This window comes from Lepisma saccharinum, chromosome 2 (assembly GCF_977018435.1).
Source record: "Lepisma saccharinum chromosome 2, izLepSacc3.1, whole genome shotgun sequence".
NCBI classification, from domain to species: domain Eukaryota; kingdom Metazoa; phylum Arthropoda; class Insecta; order Zygentoma; family Lepismatidae; genus Lepisma; species Lepisma saccharinum.
Genome location: NC_139230.1, coordinates 213,176,933 through 213,197,475, shown reverse-complemented (window position 1 = coordinate 213,197,475; position 20,543 = coordinate 213,176,933). Strand labels below are relative to the sequence as shown.

At 36.5% G+C, this 20,543-nt stretch overlaps 1 protein-coding gene across 2 annotated transcripts in view; it reads left to right on the top strand.

The window, feature by feature from the left end:
- The window catches only part of LOC145984303 (uncharacterized), a 141,833-nt gene that overhangs the window by 82,152 nt on the left and 39,138 nt on the right, over nt 1–20,543 (top strand). For both annotated transcript variants that reach the window (XM_083117951.1, XM_083117952.1), the window contains exons 5-9: nt 1,633–1,785; nt 4,213–4,358; nt 8,365–8,564; nt 12,239–12,414; nt 15,080–15,280. In XM_083117951.1, the coding sequence (XP_082974077.1) occupies nt 1,633–1,785; nt 4,213–4,358; nt 8,365–8,564; nt 12,239–12,414; nt 15,080–15,280 (876 nt within the window). The remainder of the gene's footprint in view (nt 1–1,632; nt 1,786–4,212; nt 4,359–8,364; nt 8,565–12,238; nt 12,415–15,079; nt 15,281–20,543) is intronic.

Sequence of the window (20,543 nt, the reverse complement as noted above, 5' to 3'; positions counted from 1 at the left end):
AATGTCAAAAGGTATCTGTGTGGCCGCGGTGGCTCAGTTGGTAATGCATCTGACTACCATGCTGAAGGTCCCGGGTTCAATCCCCGGCCGGTTCAAATCCGGGAACTTTTCTAACGTTGGAAGCAGCCCCGGCGCCCACCCAGCGTCGAATAACATTGGGTACCTGGGGGAAACCCTGGGGGGTAAAGGCGGTCAGAGGCGTGGTGCTGATCACATCACCCCCAGTCACGACCGGCTCAAGAAAGTGTGGGGCGTTACCCCCACACCCCCTATATGCCTTCATGGTGTGGTGCTAAGCACAGGGGAGCACTTTACCTTTTTTTATCTGACTTCCCTTAAATTAAATGGGGAAAAAGCAAACATGGTACACACTTTCCCACAAGCTTCGTATTCTGAAAATTTGACCTGGCGTACCATAATAATTCTTATTTATTGTATATGTTTATTATATATTAATTAGATACAATAAAAATAAAACACTAGTGCAGACATGTAAGTAAAATAAAAACAGAAGTCTGACAACTTAGAACTTTCCAGCAATTTCTGTATGTATGGAGAAAGTTGGTTTACCAGTGGTAAACATGATAACATGGGAGAATATGCCACTGTTTGCTACTTACCTCTGTTTACCTTACAGCTCCTAATACACATGTGCCAAACAACAAAGGCTATAACTGTAATTCATAAAGCTCTTTGTTGCACTGCCCCCCCCCCTTTCCTTAAGAGAGAGAATGGAAGGGTGTTCATATCACCAAGAACATTCCAATAACTGATAGTAACGGTGCTGCCATCAGTCACCCAGCTGTAAGAAAATACAGTAAAGGAAGCAAGTGGGAGATTATTGTTGAATTTGTTCATTTCACTTCGCTTTTCTGCCACGTTTGGCTTATTGCAAAGATGGGGATGAGTGATGATATGATGAAATTGATGGATGGACACTCGCAAACTCCCATGCCCAGGTTGGGATTCGAACCCAGGACCCCTGGCATCGTAGCACAACATGCTAACCTCTCTGCCACGGGGGCAGCCAGTAAAAGGGGAGGTGGATAAGCCAAAAACTGCTATGTGTAGTAAACTGATTTGCTTGAAATGGTTCACTTCCTATTTTACTTCCATTCCACTCAAACTTGTATTTTACTGTCAAGATCAGCTACTTGGAAGTGTAGTTATCTCAATTTTCAGTCACTAAACTCAAATTAATAGAAGCAATTTTACACTAAACTGAACTCCCTAGATTTTTCACAAGCCAACTGCTTTTGCAGTTTTGTTTGGTTTCACTCTGAATGCAATTTTAATTGTGATGAGTGGTGTCAGGGTGACCATTTGTAGACCAGTGACATGTTTTACTGAATATCCATCCCATTGAAATATAGTTTTGGCTATGTTTTTTTCTTTAGCTTTTTTTCATATTCAGTATATCCCTAGAAAAGTAACTGTTATGATGTATAGAAATCTTTACTCCCAGTCTCATTGATTCTTTTAACATATTATTTTGTTGTGTAAGAGGGATAGTATTTAGGATTTAATCTGATAGGCTACTACCATTGAATTGTATTAATCTGATCAAAGAGTGATATTAATATTTTTCTTATTACTATTGATTGCTATTAATTTATGAAAAAATTATTTCAGTATTTTGGAGTTGCTGAAATTATTATAGAAGAACATATGTGGCCTGTTGAGTTTGATGATCATTATCCAAGTGAGTCAGATCACACCTTTGTTGAGTGTGAATCTCGGGAGCCCAAAAAGATCTGGATGTCTGTGTATGATCAAGCAATACAGGTAATTTGATTGCAACACACATTGATAACGTAGTTTGGTTATGGTAGAAGCGTGTTATTCTGTAGTCATTAGTTCACACATATTACTGATGAGTGAGGTAAAGAGGTTATTCTCAGCATATTTAATTGACATTTCACAATGAAATACTATTTAAGATAATTCATTTGAATTGAATAAAAACTTCCTACATGAATGGTTAGTAATGCTAGAAATATCTACCTAGGTATAGCTTGCATTTCTTCCGATTTTCAAAAAAAAATACTGTGGAAGTAGATATATTCTGAAGCTTCTGCCCTACTTGCACTACATGAACACTAAGAAAATTCTACTTTGTTAGCATGTTATACTGTTCCTTGAAATAAAATGCTCAAGTTGAATGATTGATTTATTAATTTGGTTTATTTTACTTTGTTTTTCTGCCACTTTTGGCTGATTACAAAGATGAAAATGAGTGATGATATGATAAAATTGATGAATGGACACTCACAAAGAGCACCTATGCCAGGCTAGGATTCGAACCCAGGACCCCTGGCATCATAGCATGCTGTGCTAACCACTCCACCATGGCATTAGTGCCATTCATCTAGAAACATTTGTGCAGAGGGGTGAAACTATCTTAGAACTATAAGGAGCATTTTGCTTCATATCATTTTTATGTCAAGTAAAAGTAATATTGCAGGGTGTCTACTCACCGGGAATTATGCATGAATTATTGGCTCTGAGAATTATGCGTGAATTCTACATGAATTTTTCTCTGTAGACGTGAAAAATTGCATCTTTATTAATCCCAATCCCATTTAATTTATACATATTTATAAATATCCTGAGACAAGTTTTTCACTCCTTAGCTTTTATTTTTATCGAGGAAGGTGTGAAGAATACAACAGAATTCTCTCAGTTCATTTGCTTTATTAGTGCCCTTTGCAGAACAATCTATGTGATAGACCGAAGATTTTTACGAGATAAGATATATTGAAGTTGATTAGGTAAATCGATTTTGAATTTCTTATACAGTTAACACTATGTCGTAGATTAGTATATACAATAACATATGTGACTTGTGTTTGTAGATGTGTTCACAGTCTGAGTATGTGAAATGGCAAATGTAAACTCCGCACCTCAAATTAAATATTTTAAATATACATACCATTTAATTTAATTTAATTAGACTTTTTGGATACATTCGAATCGCACAGATTAATATGTTAATATATTTGTGTGTGTATGTGTGGGAGGCGGTAATACGTAAGGTTGAAGTAGAGGAAACATCTGCTTGTACCCTTAAATTTTTGAAAAGTTTGCCTTGAAAACTGGGAATGATACTTGAATTTTATCATGGTTCTAGAGTGGCACCCTGTATTGGCTCTATTGTTTTTTGCATAAAACATATTAGAGCCAAAACACCATGTACATTGAATCAAACAATGGTAAAGAAAAAGAGGAAAAGTTCTCCATGCATATAGCACCATGCTATGAAGTCACATTTAGAGTACGTAGGCGTAGGGCCACACACATTCTTGATCTTGGCCATTTTCGAGGTGATATGATCAGCACCATGTTCTGGCCACCTTCACCCCCCTCCACCTTAAACCGCAGGTTGCCCTCGGGTACCCATTGATTTGGTCTTGGTGAACTCCAGGGTTGCTTTATGCAGGGACAAGGCTGGAAAAGGCCTTAGATCACCCACCCCCGGAATCGAACCTGGATCTCTCGTGTGGCAGTCAGTCAGATTCCCTACCAACTAGACAACCCTGCTTTTCAAACAATGGAAGTATTGTGTATTATAATAATCATACTGATAGTATTAATAATGTAACAATGATATGTTGACAGTAGTAATAACACAAAAATATCCAGCCCGACCCTGTGGCCGAGTGGTTAGCACATCGCGCTGCGATGCCGAGGGTCCCGGGTTCGAATCCCGGTCGGGCTTGGTTGTTTGTGAATGTCCATTCATCAATTTCATTATTTCATCACTCATCCCCATCTTCGCAAATTAGCCAAGAGGCACAAAACGCGAAGTAAAATAAACTAAATAAAAAAAAAAAATATATATATCCAGATTAACTCAAGGATGTTGTTTGTACGTTTCGTAACCAAGCGTTGGCCACCTTCCCCCCCCCCCCACCCTCCCTTCAGAAATAAAACATTATCGGCACCTATGGTAGGTAGGTTGCACACAATCATTGACAATACAGTATGTAGCCAATGCCCAATATGACACCTTCCTCTTTAAGTTTTGATGTAACTTTTACTTTCCTGCTGATCTTTTAATGTATTTTTGGTGCAATTACACATGAAAAAGGCTTTTGATGCTAGACTCAAACATTGAAGCATAGAACCAAAAGCACACATGAGTATGTTTTGGCATTATAGCCTTCTAGGATCCTGTACAACTATTAATGTTTGTCACTCTCTGTTTTCCAGATTAAAGGACTAAGAGAGGATCTTGAGTTTCAATTCGAAGATTCCTATAAGAAATGTGAAATTCATCAAATTACTAATCGCACTAAGCCAAAGAGACGCATCAGAAAACACAGAGTGAAGAGATTTTTGCGTAAAGTTGTTCCTAAGTAAGTATAAAGATTGAGCAATGGATAAAATGATAAAGTAAGAGTAGTTATTAGGGCTAGGATTTTCATGACAGCCTATTTTTTTTTGGTAAGGGTGATGTGTTCCCTAAACATATAGAAATTCATATCATGAAGAAACTAAATTAAGGTGCTTTTAAGGGCATATTTTGGCATATTTGGCCATTTCTGCATGATACAGCATATTTTGATGGATTTTCCATCATATCAAACATATTTTCGCTTTTTCAAGAAATATACAGTCATTTTCAAAGTGGATTCATTCTTACTCCCATGTTCACTCCAGGGTTATTTTTTTTACTGCAGCAAAATCTTTTTCACTTTTTTTGAAAAATTTACAGAAAGTATTAATTGTGCATTGCAACTCGGGGCCCATAAAGTGAACTAAAAATAGTACATATGTGAAAATATCTCAGCATTTAGATATTGATGTTTCAAACAGTCCAGTTATAAGGGCATATTTTTCCAATTATGGTGCATATTTTGTACAATTTTAAGTCATAACTGCATATTTTATTTGGCATATTTTGGTGATTTTTTGTCATAAAAATCCTAGTCCTAGTAATTATTATCAGAAATCAGATACTTTGACAGAAGATGAATGAAAACATTATAGTCAAATTGAATGTAGATGCAAGAACATGTTAGTGCTTTGCTCAGACAACTAATCATTTGTACAGTGAGAGGAAGTTGTTTGTTCTGATTTAAAAGGAAGTGTGGTGTGATGCATTTAAGTTGGGTTTCTTATTCATGAATATTATCGAAAGCTGATATCATCTCCAGCATAAAGAAAATAAATAATACTTTTTTGTCTGCAACTGCTGATTTATTTGTAATGAAACTACAAAGAATTACAGGAAAGTATAAAATTGCCAAACTTAGAACAGCAAAGGACACCTGTCTACATATAGGGCTTGTTTTAGAAAAAAATAAATTATATTTATGCATTAACTCAGTGGCGGCTCTAAGGCGAGAGCCGCAGTGCCATGGCTCTACCCACAGAAAAAGCACGTGCTTCACCAAAATATAGTTAAATTAATACATTTACGAACAAGGAGATTCGAATAAGCAAGCATTCGGTTGCCTCAATCCATGCGCCGCATCCCCAGCTGTTCTCTCACTTGCTCCGGACCAGCATAGTGTGGCTCTTGCACAGAGGGATGCGCGGAGGCATGAAAAAGTCTCCACAGGAAATGGGGAAGGAGGTGGTAGCCATAAGACAACCAGCCGTCCCCATTTTCAGCTGGCACGATGCAAGAGCTCTTGCATTGTGTTGACATAGTTGCAAACTTCACAGAGAAGTGGCTAATCCTGACTGATTTGTAATACTCATTGGAGAAGTAATTAGCGAGAAAGATACTTTCCTGCCTACTTGGGAAGAACGAATGTAATATCTTCCCAAATTTATATAGCCATTTAGATAGATTCATCTAAAGAGCCACCCAGACTTTTTTGTTATTGATTTCTTCCTTCAGAAAAGACATATCCCTTGCTCTCACGCACACAGACACACACGTGTTGCAACTGACATTGACAATATTGAAGAAATTTTCTGTAAAAGAATTGTTAAATATCAAAGGGAATTTGCATCACCAGGAGATTTTTTACTTTAATATTTGTAAAAAATCACCAGTATAAGAATTTCACTTGGAGATATAATTCAATTTCTTGTATTGAATTTTAAAAATTGTAGATGCACAGTTCATTTAGCAGATAATCATATTTTAGTTGTTAGTAACACCGATTGTTGATGTACCATGCCATGCTGGGGTTGCAAATTATAAGAAAAGCAAGGCGAGAATACCATATTCAACTCACTGTTTCTAATTATTCAGTGTTTTTCTTTTTGGTGAAGTGAAAGTGGCCGATGGGGTGTGAAAGGAAGGGTAGTGAGTGAAGATGAATCAGATTAGAGCATTATTACATACACAGTTTTCCAAGGTACTATACGATATTAAATTAAAAGTTAAACAATTTGGCCATCCCACACCAGATTTAAACATCAGTTCTTTGTTAAAAAAAGTGGTAAAGGTGACAGGCATCGAATTTTTAATAGTTGCATTTATTTACTAGAAACTATGCTATGATGCTAGGGATCACGGGATCGAATCCCGGCCTGGACATAGGTGTTCTTTGTGAGTGTTCACTCATACTTATCTTCACGATTAGCCAATAGTAGTACAAATGTGAAGTAAAATAAATCAATATTAGGAATTCTAAATCTTTGTCTGCAATTTCAGTAAACAAAGTTCCATTTAAATTACCTCTTTCATTAGATTTCTGTGACATATGCTAGCGAAGATTTTTTTTTTTGATTTCTTGATCACGTTGGCACTACCCATCATTCTAGCTGCCAGCTGCCACTGCTTTAACTAAAGGACTGTGGGACTGATGTTACTGTTTCATAACTCCTTCAGTAATTATTGTAGAGAGATGAAATCAGTTTTGTTTTCTTTTGAAAAACAGTGGTTTTAGGGGAAGTAAAATTTATACGTAATGAAATGGAATGAAATGAATGAAAGTTAATGGAAGAAGAGCATTTACCTTTTTTAAAAAAATATATATTTTTTTTAAAATTTAAATTATGTCCACCACAATCGACCAAAGTGAATGAAAAAAATACAGTATGTAGCAGTGGTACATTCCTACATCCATGCAAAGTTATAGGCTGATACTCCTTGGGGGAAGAAATAATAACAATATATAAGAGTGGTAGTATTGCCAGCTTACAGAAACAATTTGTGGAATTTCGCTTCTTGCATCAGCCCTATGGATGCTGGATGAACTAAATTTCGAGGAAAGGACCACAAAAGACCACTCTTTGAGGATATGTAATGCCTATCTACCAATTTTGAAAAGAAAGTGGAAGTTACACAAAATTTTTGAAAGTCATAATTTTTGGTAAATTTTGAAAATTGGACATTTCTCCCTGGACCGTAATTGTTGCACATTGTTGAGGTGTTCTTTGTTCTCTCTATTATATGTAAACATGAAATATACATATCAGCAAAAAGCAGTGGTTGAGGACTTAGTCCATTTATAAGATCTGTCCCATATTGCTCAGAGGGAAACAACTCCACTTGTTAATAATAGCAACAATGTGCATATGTTTTATAATTTGAGTATATCATACCTTCATATGTTTGTATGCTAATGACAAAAGGACAGAACTGAAATGTCATGTTTAATTTTCAAGAAATGCTCCTTAATTGCTAACCACGTGGTGCTGTCTGTCCTCAGTGGGTTTACAGGTGGTGTGAAGATGTTTTCAGTATATGGTGCAAGTTGTAGGAATTTCAGCATGTTTTTCAACAACAGCAATTTCCTGACTGTACATTAATGTACAATTTTCATCATAGAGAAATTTGTTGCATTTGTTGTTTTTTTTTTATTGATGTTGCAGAGTTTACATACAACTAGATTCAGAGTGGAAACTGACTTTTCATTGTGTTTAAATTATATTGATTTGTAAAATATATCATTAGTCAGTCAGTGTGACATCACATATTTGTGAGATATGAACCTATTGGAATGTAGTTCTGGAAATGGGAGACTTACGAAAAAAAAAGATTGGAAGGAACACAGATTAACAATAGAAAAGAAATTGTTTCAAAAAAATAAAACCGTGAAATTTAGTGTAGATTCTTACTTCACAAACCAAGCACAGGCATGGTGGATCATTACAGTAGTTTCTACTGTTGGACATTTTCCATCACATGTTTTGGTATTGTAAGTGGCCACTGTCGAGAATCTCAAAGATTTTTATTAGGATGATGGATATCTTCTCTTGTCACAGATCAAGGATATCAATTGGTTATTTATAATAAACAGTGTTGTATATTCATATTTCCACCACCATTGTTCATCAGTAGGCATTACTACTTTAACAGTAAAAATGTATTTTCCAGCCATCATTCTTATTATGTGTTTTACTTTTTATTACTTTGTTTATGAAATAAAAACTATGTACTGTCCTTCTTTTTAATAGAATGAAATGGACAATGAGACTGAATAGGAGATTTGGTGGCTACCTAGATGAATATTTGAAATATTACAACAGGAACCCCGTTGAACAAAGTATTTATTTCTGTGGTATGGTGAAATATGATCTGTATACTTATGTTATTTACTTAGAGTACCATGACAAGAAAATAATAACTTCTGCTGATTGGCATAAATCACTCAAAGGTGAGTTTAGTTAAGCAATATTTTTCTTACAGTTTCTGTGCAATAAAATATGAAACTTGACACTGTTGATTAAACATAAACACCCTTAAAATACTTTCCCAGATTTATAGCTATAAGAGAACAATTTTGTGTTGCGAGTGGGACAGATAAAACATTGCCTATTTACTTAATAAGAAATTTATTTTAATTTCTGGCAATTTTCAAATGACGAAAAATAAATTATTTAAGACAAAGAGAGAAAGAAAATGATTTGATTGGTGGTGAAAAAGTCGGAACTTCCATTTCATTTGCCACTTCCACTTGGCAGCATGGGGGAGAAATTCATACTCTCTTGTACCTCTGTTTTTTTTTTGGTTTTTTTTTTAATATTCTAGTGGAGTTGATGGGGGAAATGTAACAGTTAAAGGAGAAGTGAATTGTTTTTTGATGTTATGGGTGGGACACAATAGAAAACAAAAGGAAATAAAAAAGGTAAAATAAGTGAACAATATGTAAAATACCTTCTACTTTCTAACTTAATTATGTATAATACTTGAATTTTTGTGCAAATGACAATTTGAAGATTGTTCACTCACAAGATAGGATAAAGTTACAGCATTTAATTTAAAGTGGCCGCAGTGGCTCAGTTGGTAACGCATCTGACTACCATGCTAAGGGTCCCGGGTTCGATCCCTGGCCGGTTCTAATCTGGGAACTTTTCTAACATTGGAAGCGGCTCCGGCACCCACCCAGCGTCGAATAACATGGTTACCTGGGGGAAACCCTAGGGGGTAAAGGCGGTCAGGGGCGTGATGCTGATCACATCACCCCCACTCACGACCGGATCAAGAAAGTGTGGGGCGGTACCCCCACACCCCCTATATGCCTCCATGGCATGGTGCTAAGCACAGGGGAACACTTTACCTTTACCTTTTACCATTTAATTTAATTTTAAAAATTGAGATTCATGGGAGGGGCACTTGGACATGGAATTCCCCCTGTGTGTTCATAAAGATATATCAAAACAATTACATGCTATCTAAAGTGGTATCAGATTATTAAAACTTGTCTGCAATTTTACCAATATACAAATTTGTCAAACATCTGATATCATTAAAGTACCAAGCAATCTGTGCCCCATTTATAACTATTCACAGTTCATTTTACTTGGTAAAATTTCCATATATTGGCATGGGCTAGAGAGTACTGAGTGATAAATTGAAATTACTATCTGTATAAGTTGGTATTACCTATACCCTAAAGTTTGTTACTTTTTAATAGGTGGTTGAAGGCCACTCTCCCCTCCTTCCCTTTAACTCTCCATTAGGTACTGTGAGATTGCAACATTGTACTGTCACCAGCAATAAAAATGGGACACCTAGATCCTGAAATACCTGCTACCCTGAATGGCATTATGTGCGTTCCTTTCGAAAATTTGCTATTGAAGTTGGCTTATGACCGTAGAGTTAGGCTTTGATTTGATTGGTTTGATTTTGTGTTTCAACTTTGAGCACAGTAAGGCTAATTGGGACTGGACCTACAGTTTAAAGTGGGATCCAAAACACTATGTGCCTCCACCAGGTGTCGAACCTAGGATCCCTTGATTACAAGGCAACGATGCTACCACTGCGCCATCGGGGAGGCCCTGTAGAGTTAGGCAATGCACACAATGCATTGTAGGGAAGTGGGTATTTCAGGATCTAGGTGTCCCATTTTCATTGACTGTGGCTGTACATGCATGCTTCTGTGTAGCTGAACATTCTTTATTTGTCTTTGTTTTAAGCTCAGCAGCATAGATCTGCTGCACTTTTAAATGATACAATATTACGAAGTTAATGTCAGTTGCATGCTTGGGCACTGGTTGTCTACCATACACCTAAATACACACTAGCAAAACATCAAAGCATCGAAAGGCATAACACAAAGTAGATTCAGATGTTACTTGCAGGTGGGTTCTGAATAAAATGAAGACATGGAGGTGTATGTAAGTGACAAAAGTGAGCATGAGACTGCTTCAGTTGTTACATATTTAGGCACTTGGTAAACAATTGTCACTCAACCATGCAACATTAATGCTTCATTGGTCGCGCGAGAAAAGTTACATCGATGGTTGCGCATGGTCTCAGAGACCTGGTTTTTAAAATATGCAAAATTAATGGTCTAAAATGCAAAATCCTCAATTATTACGATTAGATCTTTTATTTCCACAATTCATATTTTATAAAACTATAAAATTATATAAAGGTACTCGTCGTCAATCGGGCATGGAATGGCATATCGGATTTTCAATGAAAACTAGGTATGCTTATAGCTGCACATGGATTCAGACAGCAAGTGGCTTCAACAAACCCTCCCTAGCAGCTCAAATATCTTACTAACACTGAAAACCAAATCGTGGGGTAAAAGGGGAAGGTTAGAAACTCAGCTAGACAGAAGGAGGATGTTGACAAAACAATCATTGATAAATAACAATGTTAAAATCACACAGCCGGAACAAGAGACTGTGCGTAACCAATGCAGGGTTAACTTTTTGATAGTATGTCACTTAGATGTACAGCAAAACTATGCAGATGAGCTTAGAACAAAGCCAGAGAAAGAATGTTCAACATGCTTGCGCAGTATAGTTTGCAGTGCATTTCTTACTTTAAATATAGTTAAAGGGTTGGGTGACAGGTGTCACCCATGCACCTAAATATGTTACAGAAAAACTAAAACTATTCACTTGATTTTGTATTCATAGTTCAGGCACAACAATCTGAGCAAGAAGCAGACTCAAAAAATTGAACTTGTGACTGTCAACTGATGCACTCATTCAATATCATAAAACATGATTTGATACAATTACAGTGGAACCTCGATTTTACGTTTTTCAGGGGACCAAGCCAGAAAAACTTACAGTGCAGGAAAATGTAAAAATGAGGAAAATTTTCTAGCATTTTTTTATGTTGGGACCATCAAGATTGAATGTATAATTTGGGGAAATGTAATATCCGGGAACGTAAAATCAGGGTTTATTTTGTGTGTGTGTGTGTGTGTGTTTTTTTTTGTATTTACATCCATTTCTTCACGTCATCATCCATTATCATCATGACAATAAATCTTTAGAGGTAGCGAATTGACTTAAAAGAAAAGTACAATTACCTTGTTACTCTTCATTGAGAGATTAGATTCGACCATTTCACCGGTCCCACTAATGCAATTGAACACATGCATTATAAAATTGTAAATTGTAAGGAGCTAATTTACATGCTTTCAACCTCCCCAGTAGCTTCTTCATCCATACTGAATGCAAGTATATAAAAATAACTGATCAGCAATTTCATTTGATCAGTTATTCCTAAATATTCAGGAAGTTGGGGACTGAGGTTGAACAAAGAATAGAAGCAGGTAGTTCTCTAACCTGCCTGGTCACCTGTGTGGGTGATCATTTCATTCTTTCCTTAATGATCCATGAAGTTGAAAGATGAAAGTTGAGATCCTTAAGACTTTTCCATCCAATAAGATTTCATTGTGTCATGAGGTTACCGATGGTTCATGCACCTGACAGATACGCTAAACCCTATTACTCTACCATCAAAATGGTATGTCATGCTGGCAGTGTATGGACACACTAGGAAAATTTGTTTGCAATGAAAGTAAACTAATTATGTTAAATATAATCCAAATTTTAACAAATTGCACTGGTTCTCTTTCAGGTGTTATTCTAGTCTCATATGGCAATACAGATGTTATAGAACGGAGGCCACTGCAAGAGGAAAATTGGTGGGATTTTCTGTTCTCATATACAGATGATAAAGTCAAAAGACTCGAAGAAGAAGGCATGGAAGATCTTATTTTAATATGGAGCTTTACTGATATAATGCTACCCAAGGTGAGTACAGTGCTGCTAATGGTAGAGTAAATAACAAAAACTTAATAACTGTCATCAAAGAGTCTAGGTTGAAATTTGGGTATGGATGTTGTACAGTAGAGCATAATGGTTAACACTCTGTTAAACCTTTAAATATCTCCCTTTAACTACTTACCTAATATGTTTTAATCGTTAGATCACAACATTGAATATTTAAGTAAGAAAATATCTTGTGTAAATGCACGGACTGCAGTTTGATGATTGATATCATTGTCAGTGCAGATACTTGGGATGTACCATGCTCAGAAATTCAGAATGTTTCCTTTAGGTGGCTCACGATTTTTACATCTACTACAAAATCTTGCACTGCTTCCTCTGTGAGAGGGAATCTGTCAAGATCTTCTGTTAATAACTTGTACTAGAAAAAGTAAAATAATTAGAAACGACTAGAACACAGGCACTCACTGGGCAAGCCATGTCCTTGTATTTATAGTTATGAAATTTGAATTTGTTTAAGAATTATAAAAAAGCACACTTAGGAATTATAAAAATTACTCATCTCTCTTTAATTTGTAGTGGATGCACAAAACTTAATAGAGTACTTTTTGTTTCTGTAGTGCTTTATCATCATACAAATTTCTTTAAATTGAACCTTTCCTAGTAAGTGGTACGATGGAAACTCAAACAAATGTTCTTGGATGATCAGCCAAGTTTGACTGGAGGTGGACAGTTTTCAAAATGTTGGATCTGAACTCTGATCTATCTTGGGTGATCATCCAAGAATATCTGTTTGATAGATTCATTATTTATCATAGATATAACTACATGTGTATAACTCTTTCCTCTGTGTGTCATGTAATGTTATCACAATGTAATCAAGTGATCCTAGGTTCATTACCCATTGGAAGTACATAGTGGTTCGGATTTTACTTTAAACTGTAGGCAGTCCCAATTAGCCTATCTGTACATAAAGTGGACTTAAAGAATGAAAACTATGAAAACTCTCATATTGTTTGTGTCTGTGAAACCAAGCAGACCAGCGAATCAACTCCATAGTTGTCTCAGCCTGCTGAAGCCTCTCTTGAAAAATCATTGTCCAGTACTGTCCAATAGCCCACCTGATGAATGTAAAATAGAATTTTGTGTAGTATGAAAGGGCTGTTAAATGTGTCCTTTGTAGTGTTTGTATTTATCATCATCATCATCATCATCATCTGTCCTTTTCTAGCACACATGAAGTTACTGTAATACTGTATTTAAGGATTTATAATGTGCATGCATGTAAATGCGCACCCTGGTTTTTGATGGGGAAAAGTGTCAAACAATTATATCTCGTATACAAGGTGCATTTAAAAAAAAGGACCAATTGATTACATCAAAGAATTATAGAAGTGTAGCAACACTGTATTAGTGGTTACAAACACGTACATATTTACTTCATTTTTCAACGTAGTCACCATAATTTTAGAAGGAATTTTGGTACCGTTGAATAAGCTTTTTCTGTACCCTCTGCAGATGTGATAGTCACTAGGTGTAAGGTCCGGACCATATGGGAAGTGATCAAAAATTCCCGAGGGAACCACTCACAAGACACCATTGCCATACTTTTCCTTCACTCATTACATTCGAACATACATTTCGCACAATTCTCGGTGAATTACAATAGCATTGTGACTTTTGGTGTTAAGAAATGGAACCACACACCAAAGTTCTCAACTGGCAGGGTTGTGTAATCACACAGACTTTTAACATGCTCTAATTCGCATGATAACCAACAGCTGACTAGTGAAAATATGATTGTCAGGTTGCCAATGGACCAGTTGATGTTACTGCCCAGGCACAGTCCGATCACTGTTGCCAGTCACTTTTTAAAAATGATTGGCCCTTTCTTTTTAAATGCACCTCCTATAATGTGCAGTCAATTCAGGTTCAAGAAATGACATTCTTAGTTGTAGGCTGTAAAGCTGTTGCTATGTGGACCAAGAGGAGAATATCATCTTGTGTATACAATGAGTCACCAACCCATGCCACCTCCCCCTCTCCCTTCACTGTGTTTAGCATCCCAAAGCTTTCACTTCTGTAACCACCTTGTTCATTCTGTAGTAGAAGCAAGATCAAAATTATGTTGTGGATTTGCAGCACTCAGGAAGTTATTTTCTATTATTTCTTGCCCGACAAGTACCGCTGACATACACCCTGTATGGCGGGAGGTGCATACTCAAATTCTGCCAGAATGGCACTGTTTTTCTCAGTGTCGCGAAATGTTCCATTACAAAGTGAAAAATCACGGGAATGGCCATTTCACTTTTATAATGTTTTTTTTTTTAAATTATTATTATTACGAAAGAAATCCAACCTGGTAATTTGTATTTGCACCTGTTGATATATTTGTGTTATATGTAGTGGCATAGTGAAAACATGCATGGTTTCATGATGGCTGTCTGAATTATTCCATGCATAATATGCACCACAGCCTTTGGGGGCAAAAAAATTGTAAAAAAGTGCCCATTATTCATGAGTAAATATGGTAGTCATGGGCAAGCCATTGTATAAATGTTGTTGATGCAAGTACTTTGGTAGCCACGATCAAGTAACATTGAAGTCAGTACACACAGGTGAAAGAGTTACACCATGCACAGTATAATATTTGTGACATAAATTTACTCTAAAGCACTATGTATTCTAGCTGGCATTATACTACATAGCTGATGATCCAATGGAAACTGAACGAATACAGATTGCAAGATTTTCTCTAGAACGAGGAAGTCTTGTTGCTGCTGGAACTGAACATGGCCGGCTACTGTTCTGGGATATCTCGTACAGAATGGACGAATTGCTAGGTGATCATGTGATAGTACAGCCTGAGGATCCAGAACATAAGCATCTGGTGAGTGATTTGTTCTTGTCTTTTCTTTTATAATGTAGAAATAAGATTATATAATAATTTATAATTTGAAGAAGTTTGTTCAGCATTAGTATGCATCTATCCAAGTTAGAGAGGACCAGATCCCGAACCTGAAATACCCAGGTATGCATTTTTATTACCCTATCTGAGTATCTGATATTCATTTCTGGATTGGGGTACTTGAGTCAGTTCCAGATCTGGGTACATATTGTTGGATCCAAAATGCAGCTCTCAGTTAAGATCTGGATAATTTAACACAGTGTTTTTGCTATATCCCTGCGGAATTTCATCAAAATCAAAAGTTCTAGTAATATGCACGCAATACTGCTGCCAGTTTAGTGGCCCAGCATGTAAAGTGGTTGACTTTCAATCTCACCACAGATATTCCTGATTTGAGTCCTGGCCTAGGTGTGGGTGTTCTTTGTGAGTGTCCCTTCATCTGTTTCATTTAATCGTCACTTATCTTCATTGTTGCAATTAGCCAAAAGTGACAAACATGCTATGTAAAATAACAAAAATACAAGCAACAGAATGTCTACCACCCAGGAATTCCTAGACCTCTGGGAATTATGCACAAATTGTCTTCACAGATGTGAAAGAAGGCTGCATTGAATTCAAAGTGCACATTTTTGAGGGGAGGTGTCCTTTTTTTCAAGATGTTGTCATCTTTCTTTATTGAAGGTTCATATTTAGATCCACATATTTATGGTGAATACATAATTCACGATATGTGCCACTTACTCACTTTATATATATTGATTCGTATTTTCAATAAATTAAAAATACAACTCTTTGCTACCTACGTGAAATGAGTATCTATTTTGTGCAACGACATTTTGGAAACAACTGTTTCCTTCTTTTTTCCTGACGAATGACACAATTTGACGAGGCTATGGTATATTTTGGATAGCTGAGAAAAGAACCTGAAGAAGGAAACAGTTGTTTCTTAAACGTCATTGCACAAAATAGGTACTCATTTCACGTAAGTAACAAAGTTTTGTATTTGTAATTTATTGAAAATCCGAATCAATATTATGGTGAATAAGAGATCAAGATTTCGGTACAAAAACTGGCCATATTTCAGGATCAAAAGCAGTAAATAAAATGGCATTTCAGTGTTAAATTGGTGAATAAAACTTAAATTTGATGTGAAAACTATACTTATAACATAAAATTAATATTTCACTTGTAATTGCACATTTATATAGTTATCAGAGTATTAAGTTTATTCCTGTGTAAAGTTGTCCATTTTTCTTCTTAAATATTTACAGCAGAATTAATCAATTTCCGGTGATTTACATAACTCGCAGGATAATTCAGACCTCAGAAGGTGTCACATAAGTAAATAAACCCTAAATTTCGTGTTTGAGTTTATTTCACATTTTGCAGTTCAGTTTGCATCATTTCATGGCAAAACAGGGTAGCAAAATGCACCTCACACCTTTCAAAGACATGAAAAATTAATGTTACAATATTGTTACCTGCCATACCCGGAAAACCTTTCCTCATTATTACCCAACTCCCAAGGGGTACACAGCCTTCTTTGGAAGGAGAAAGCAAGGAGGCTGCCAAGTTGGTCAGGGATCCAAGCTGAGTCACAAGAGGCGCAACTGCTGCCAGTCACGGAGAGTTCACTGCAGGGTTGTCAGAAGCCGTGGGGCTCAAGCCAGGGCCTGTCCAGAGGTTAGACCCTTCAGACCACCCAGTGGGACTAGCGTTCCATCTTTCAGGATCGAGATAAGTACTTGCCCTTCTATGGTGCTATTCCTTCCGCCCCTAACTTTTCCCTTTAGTCAACTGGAGTGCTGTTACTAACACAATAAAACTCCATCAACTAGCCATTTAGTTGTGTTTCTTTGATTTAACTGCTGTACCTCTGACTTGCTGCCTTTGGTCAACGGGTCCTACCCTCCAATACAGAGGGTTAAATCCAGTATGGCTAAGGTTGTAATGCCCCATTGTGTCTCCTGATAGAGAACCTTAACTCGTAACGATATATGGTATTTCTCATTTCGTATTTTTGTGAAAAATGTAATATGCACCCTATTTATGTTATTACTTTGGGATATTGTATATAGTAGCAAAAAGGGAGGACAATCACTAATTACTCTTCCCTTAATGAATGATTTATTATTTCTTAGATGCCATGACGGTAATCAGTTAATTCTAGATTTCAAGTTGGGGGGGGGGGGTCTCCTTCCAAATCTTTAAAAGTAGCAATCAGCATTAACATTTACATTAATTGATTGTTTTTTATTAATTTTAGAAGACTCAGGCGAGGTAATGGCTTAATTTTTGATTTAACACTTATTTTAATTGTTAGTGGTTTTCTATGTCTTGCTAGGACCCACAAATTATTTACATACTTAGTAACATGTGTAAGGAACTATTCATGTGTGTTCAGTGTGAAATGTTAATACAAGTGAGATTTCTTTATAACTAATATTATTATTTTTTTACCTTGAATGTTTGGAAAATTTGCCTTGAAAGCTTGGAGTTAACTACACCCAGCATGTGCATACAGTGATCTTGACAGAAACTTTTACAACGTTGCGTCTTCATGCTGATTGCATCCTCACCTTGGTAAACAGCCTAAACAGTGTATCGAGAAGCAATAATGTAACAATACATTAGAATCATTCTCATTTGCAATAATGTACCAATAAAGATACAGACCTATCATTTTGATCCATCCAAGACTTCTGTGATGGCATAGTTGTTACCTTGTAATCAAGAGGTCCCAGCTTCGATATATGGTGGAGGCACATAGTAGTTAGGATCCCACTTTAGTAGGTCCAGTCTCGATTAACCTATATCTGCATAAAGTGGACTCAAAGAAATAACTCAAACTCAAAAAGACCCATCCATGTCAATTATCAGTATTTCAATAACTACCAGGGTTATGCAGTTACGTTTTGATATATCTAGCAATTAGTAGCTTAAAGAGAAAATTATGTATTAGAGTACAGACATCAGTTATAGCCTTTCCGCTCTCACCCACAATTTCACCTGACTGTCATGAAATATGCAAACCAAAATAAGAAGCTATATCTCACAAGTTTAGGATAAGACATATTCTTGTTTTTATCAATATGTTGACATATGGCATTAATGCCAATAATATTTTAGTTTTTATTTGTTGCTTTTACCATTAGAAATGTGCCAACTTTAATCTGCTGAGCTAGTTTGTTTGAAATTCACATTGTTGTATCTTGGATGGTTTATGATTCCCTTATGTTAAGTTTCTTGGAACATTTAGCACTTTTATAAAACTCGATTATTTGAAATTATACTTATATTGCCAAGTAAATCTTTTCATAGGCATGGATTTATAGGTAGATGGATTAGATCATCATCATCCTTTGCCGTTTCCTGCATCTGGCTGGGTCGGCATCCAGTCAAGCCTCTCCATTTATCCTGGTCTTCCACCAGTCCTCTCTTTCCACGGTATTGCAATCTTGTCCTCTTCTCCTAACACTTTCCAATATCTGCTCTTTTCACCGACATCTTGGTCTCTCCCTTGGCCTTATTCCCACTCCTTGTGCATTGTAAGCTCTTACTGGTAGTCTTTCTGCATCCATCCTCTCCATGTGTCGGAACCACCTCATCTGTGCCTGATCTATCCTGTCCTGAAGCTTCACCACACCCACTCTCTGTCTGAGATATATCCCTCAATTGTTGAATCTGATCTTGCTTTAGGAATGAGCAATTCAGCCAACAATGACACATCAGTTTTTCAGTAAAGTTGCCAGTAATTTGACTGACCATATATTTCTGTAAATAGTTCATGATAATCTACTAACACAGATATCTACGTATATTGTATCTGAAGATATCTGTTAGGCAGTTATGCGTAGATAGATAATACATTCTAATGAGTTGACGTTTCATTTTTCCGCACACTTTTTGTTTGCGGTCGATTTTGTTACCTCTCTGCTGGCTTCTTAAAATGAAGAGATATCTGTGTTGCTGTTTTTTTTGTACAATTATAGACGAAAGATTCATGTAAACTGTGTTTTTACATTAATTTCTAAATGTGCAGTATTGTTTTCTAAGTCAAAACCCACCAGTCATTTTTTTAAAGTTTTTGTTTTAGGTTCACTTTATGCACAGATAGGGTAATCAGGACTGGACCTGCATTAAAGTGAGACCCAAATTACTGTGTCTGGTATTGAGCCTGGGACCCCTTGATTACAAGGCAATGACGTTACTAGTACAATGTCAGGGAGCCCCTCCCCTGCCTCCTCCCAGTCATCTAATCTAATTCAGTGAGTAAGAAGGTATAATTTAGGTTCTGTATGGAATTGTTAGCATTTATATCAGGTTAGCACACTATTGGTTGTCATTACTGGCAGAATTTTGTATTAGTTTCCTGTTATTACTGTCGAAACATTTAATAACTGCACATTTCTAGTATTTATGTGGCTACATAATTTGTTTCTGATGTGGAAGAATTGCTCATCACTCTCTTACAACGTTCAGTTTCTTTTGATCCTATGTTGAATTTGTTTTATCATGAAATCTTACATCTTAAACAAATGCACTTTTAAATTAAAATACCTGAAAGATGAAATATGTTATGTACATGGTGGCACATATTGTATCTACCAATTTGAGTTGGCAACCCTGCCAGAATGCACATGCACATGTGCATGTGTGGCATACCTACATCCGTGAAGAGTTGGGAGTCAGGCAATTAGTATACCATGGAGTGTTGGCCTGTGCAGACGCTGATTGTGGCTGTGGAAGCCTTCATTCAAAGGGACACTGGGAACTGCAGCGGAACAATGAAGATCGCCATGCTCCTGTTCCAAAAATGCACAGCATTCTGAGCTGAATTGGATAGTGGAGAGCCATGGGTAATCTTGTGAACCGTCATTGCCATGAACGTGCTATTCCCCAGGACATGTTGAGAGGCACGTCATTAAAGCCTTCCCGTGTCACCTCGAACAGTGCATCCAAGCAGAAGGAGGACATTTAGAAGATGTTATTTTCAGTATTATACACTGTATTAAATGCTTATGTGTATATTTTTATTGCAGAACCACATTATTACTACAAGCACTCACTGTCTTTCCATTGTCGTTGGAAGTTGGTAGATACAATATGCACCACCCTGTATATAATTTCCATCCTCAGTAAAATAAGTTAACAGGAGAGTAAAAGCTGTGCTTCACTGATTTGTTGAAGCAAGGATAATTAAATGCGCAAAACCAAGTACATGCTAGTCTGCTAACCTATGTAA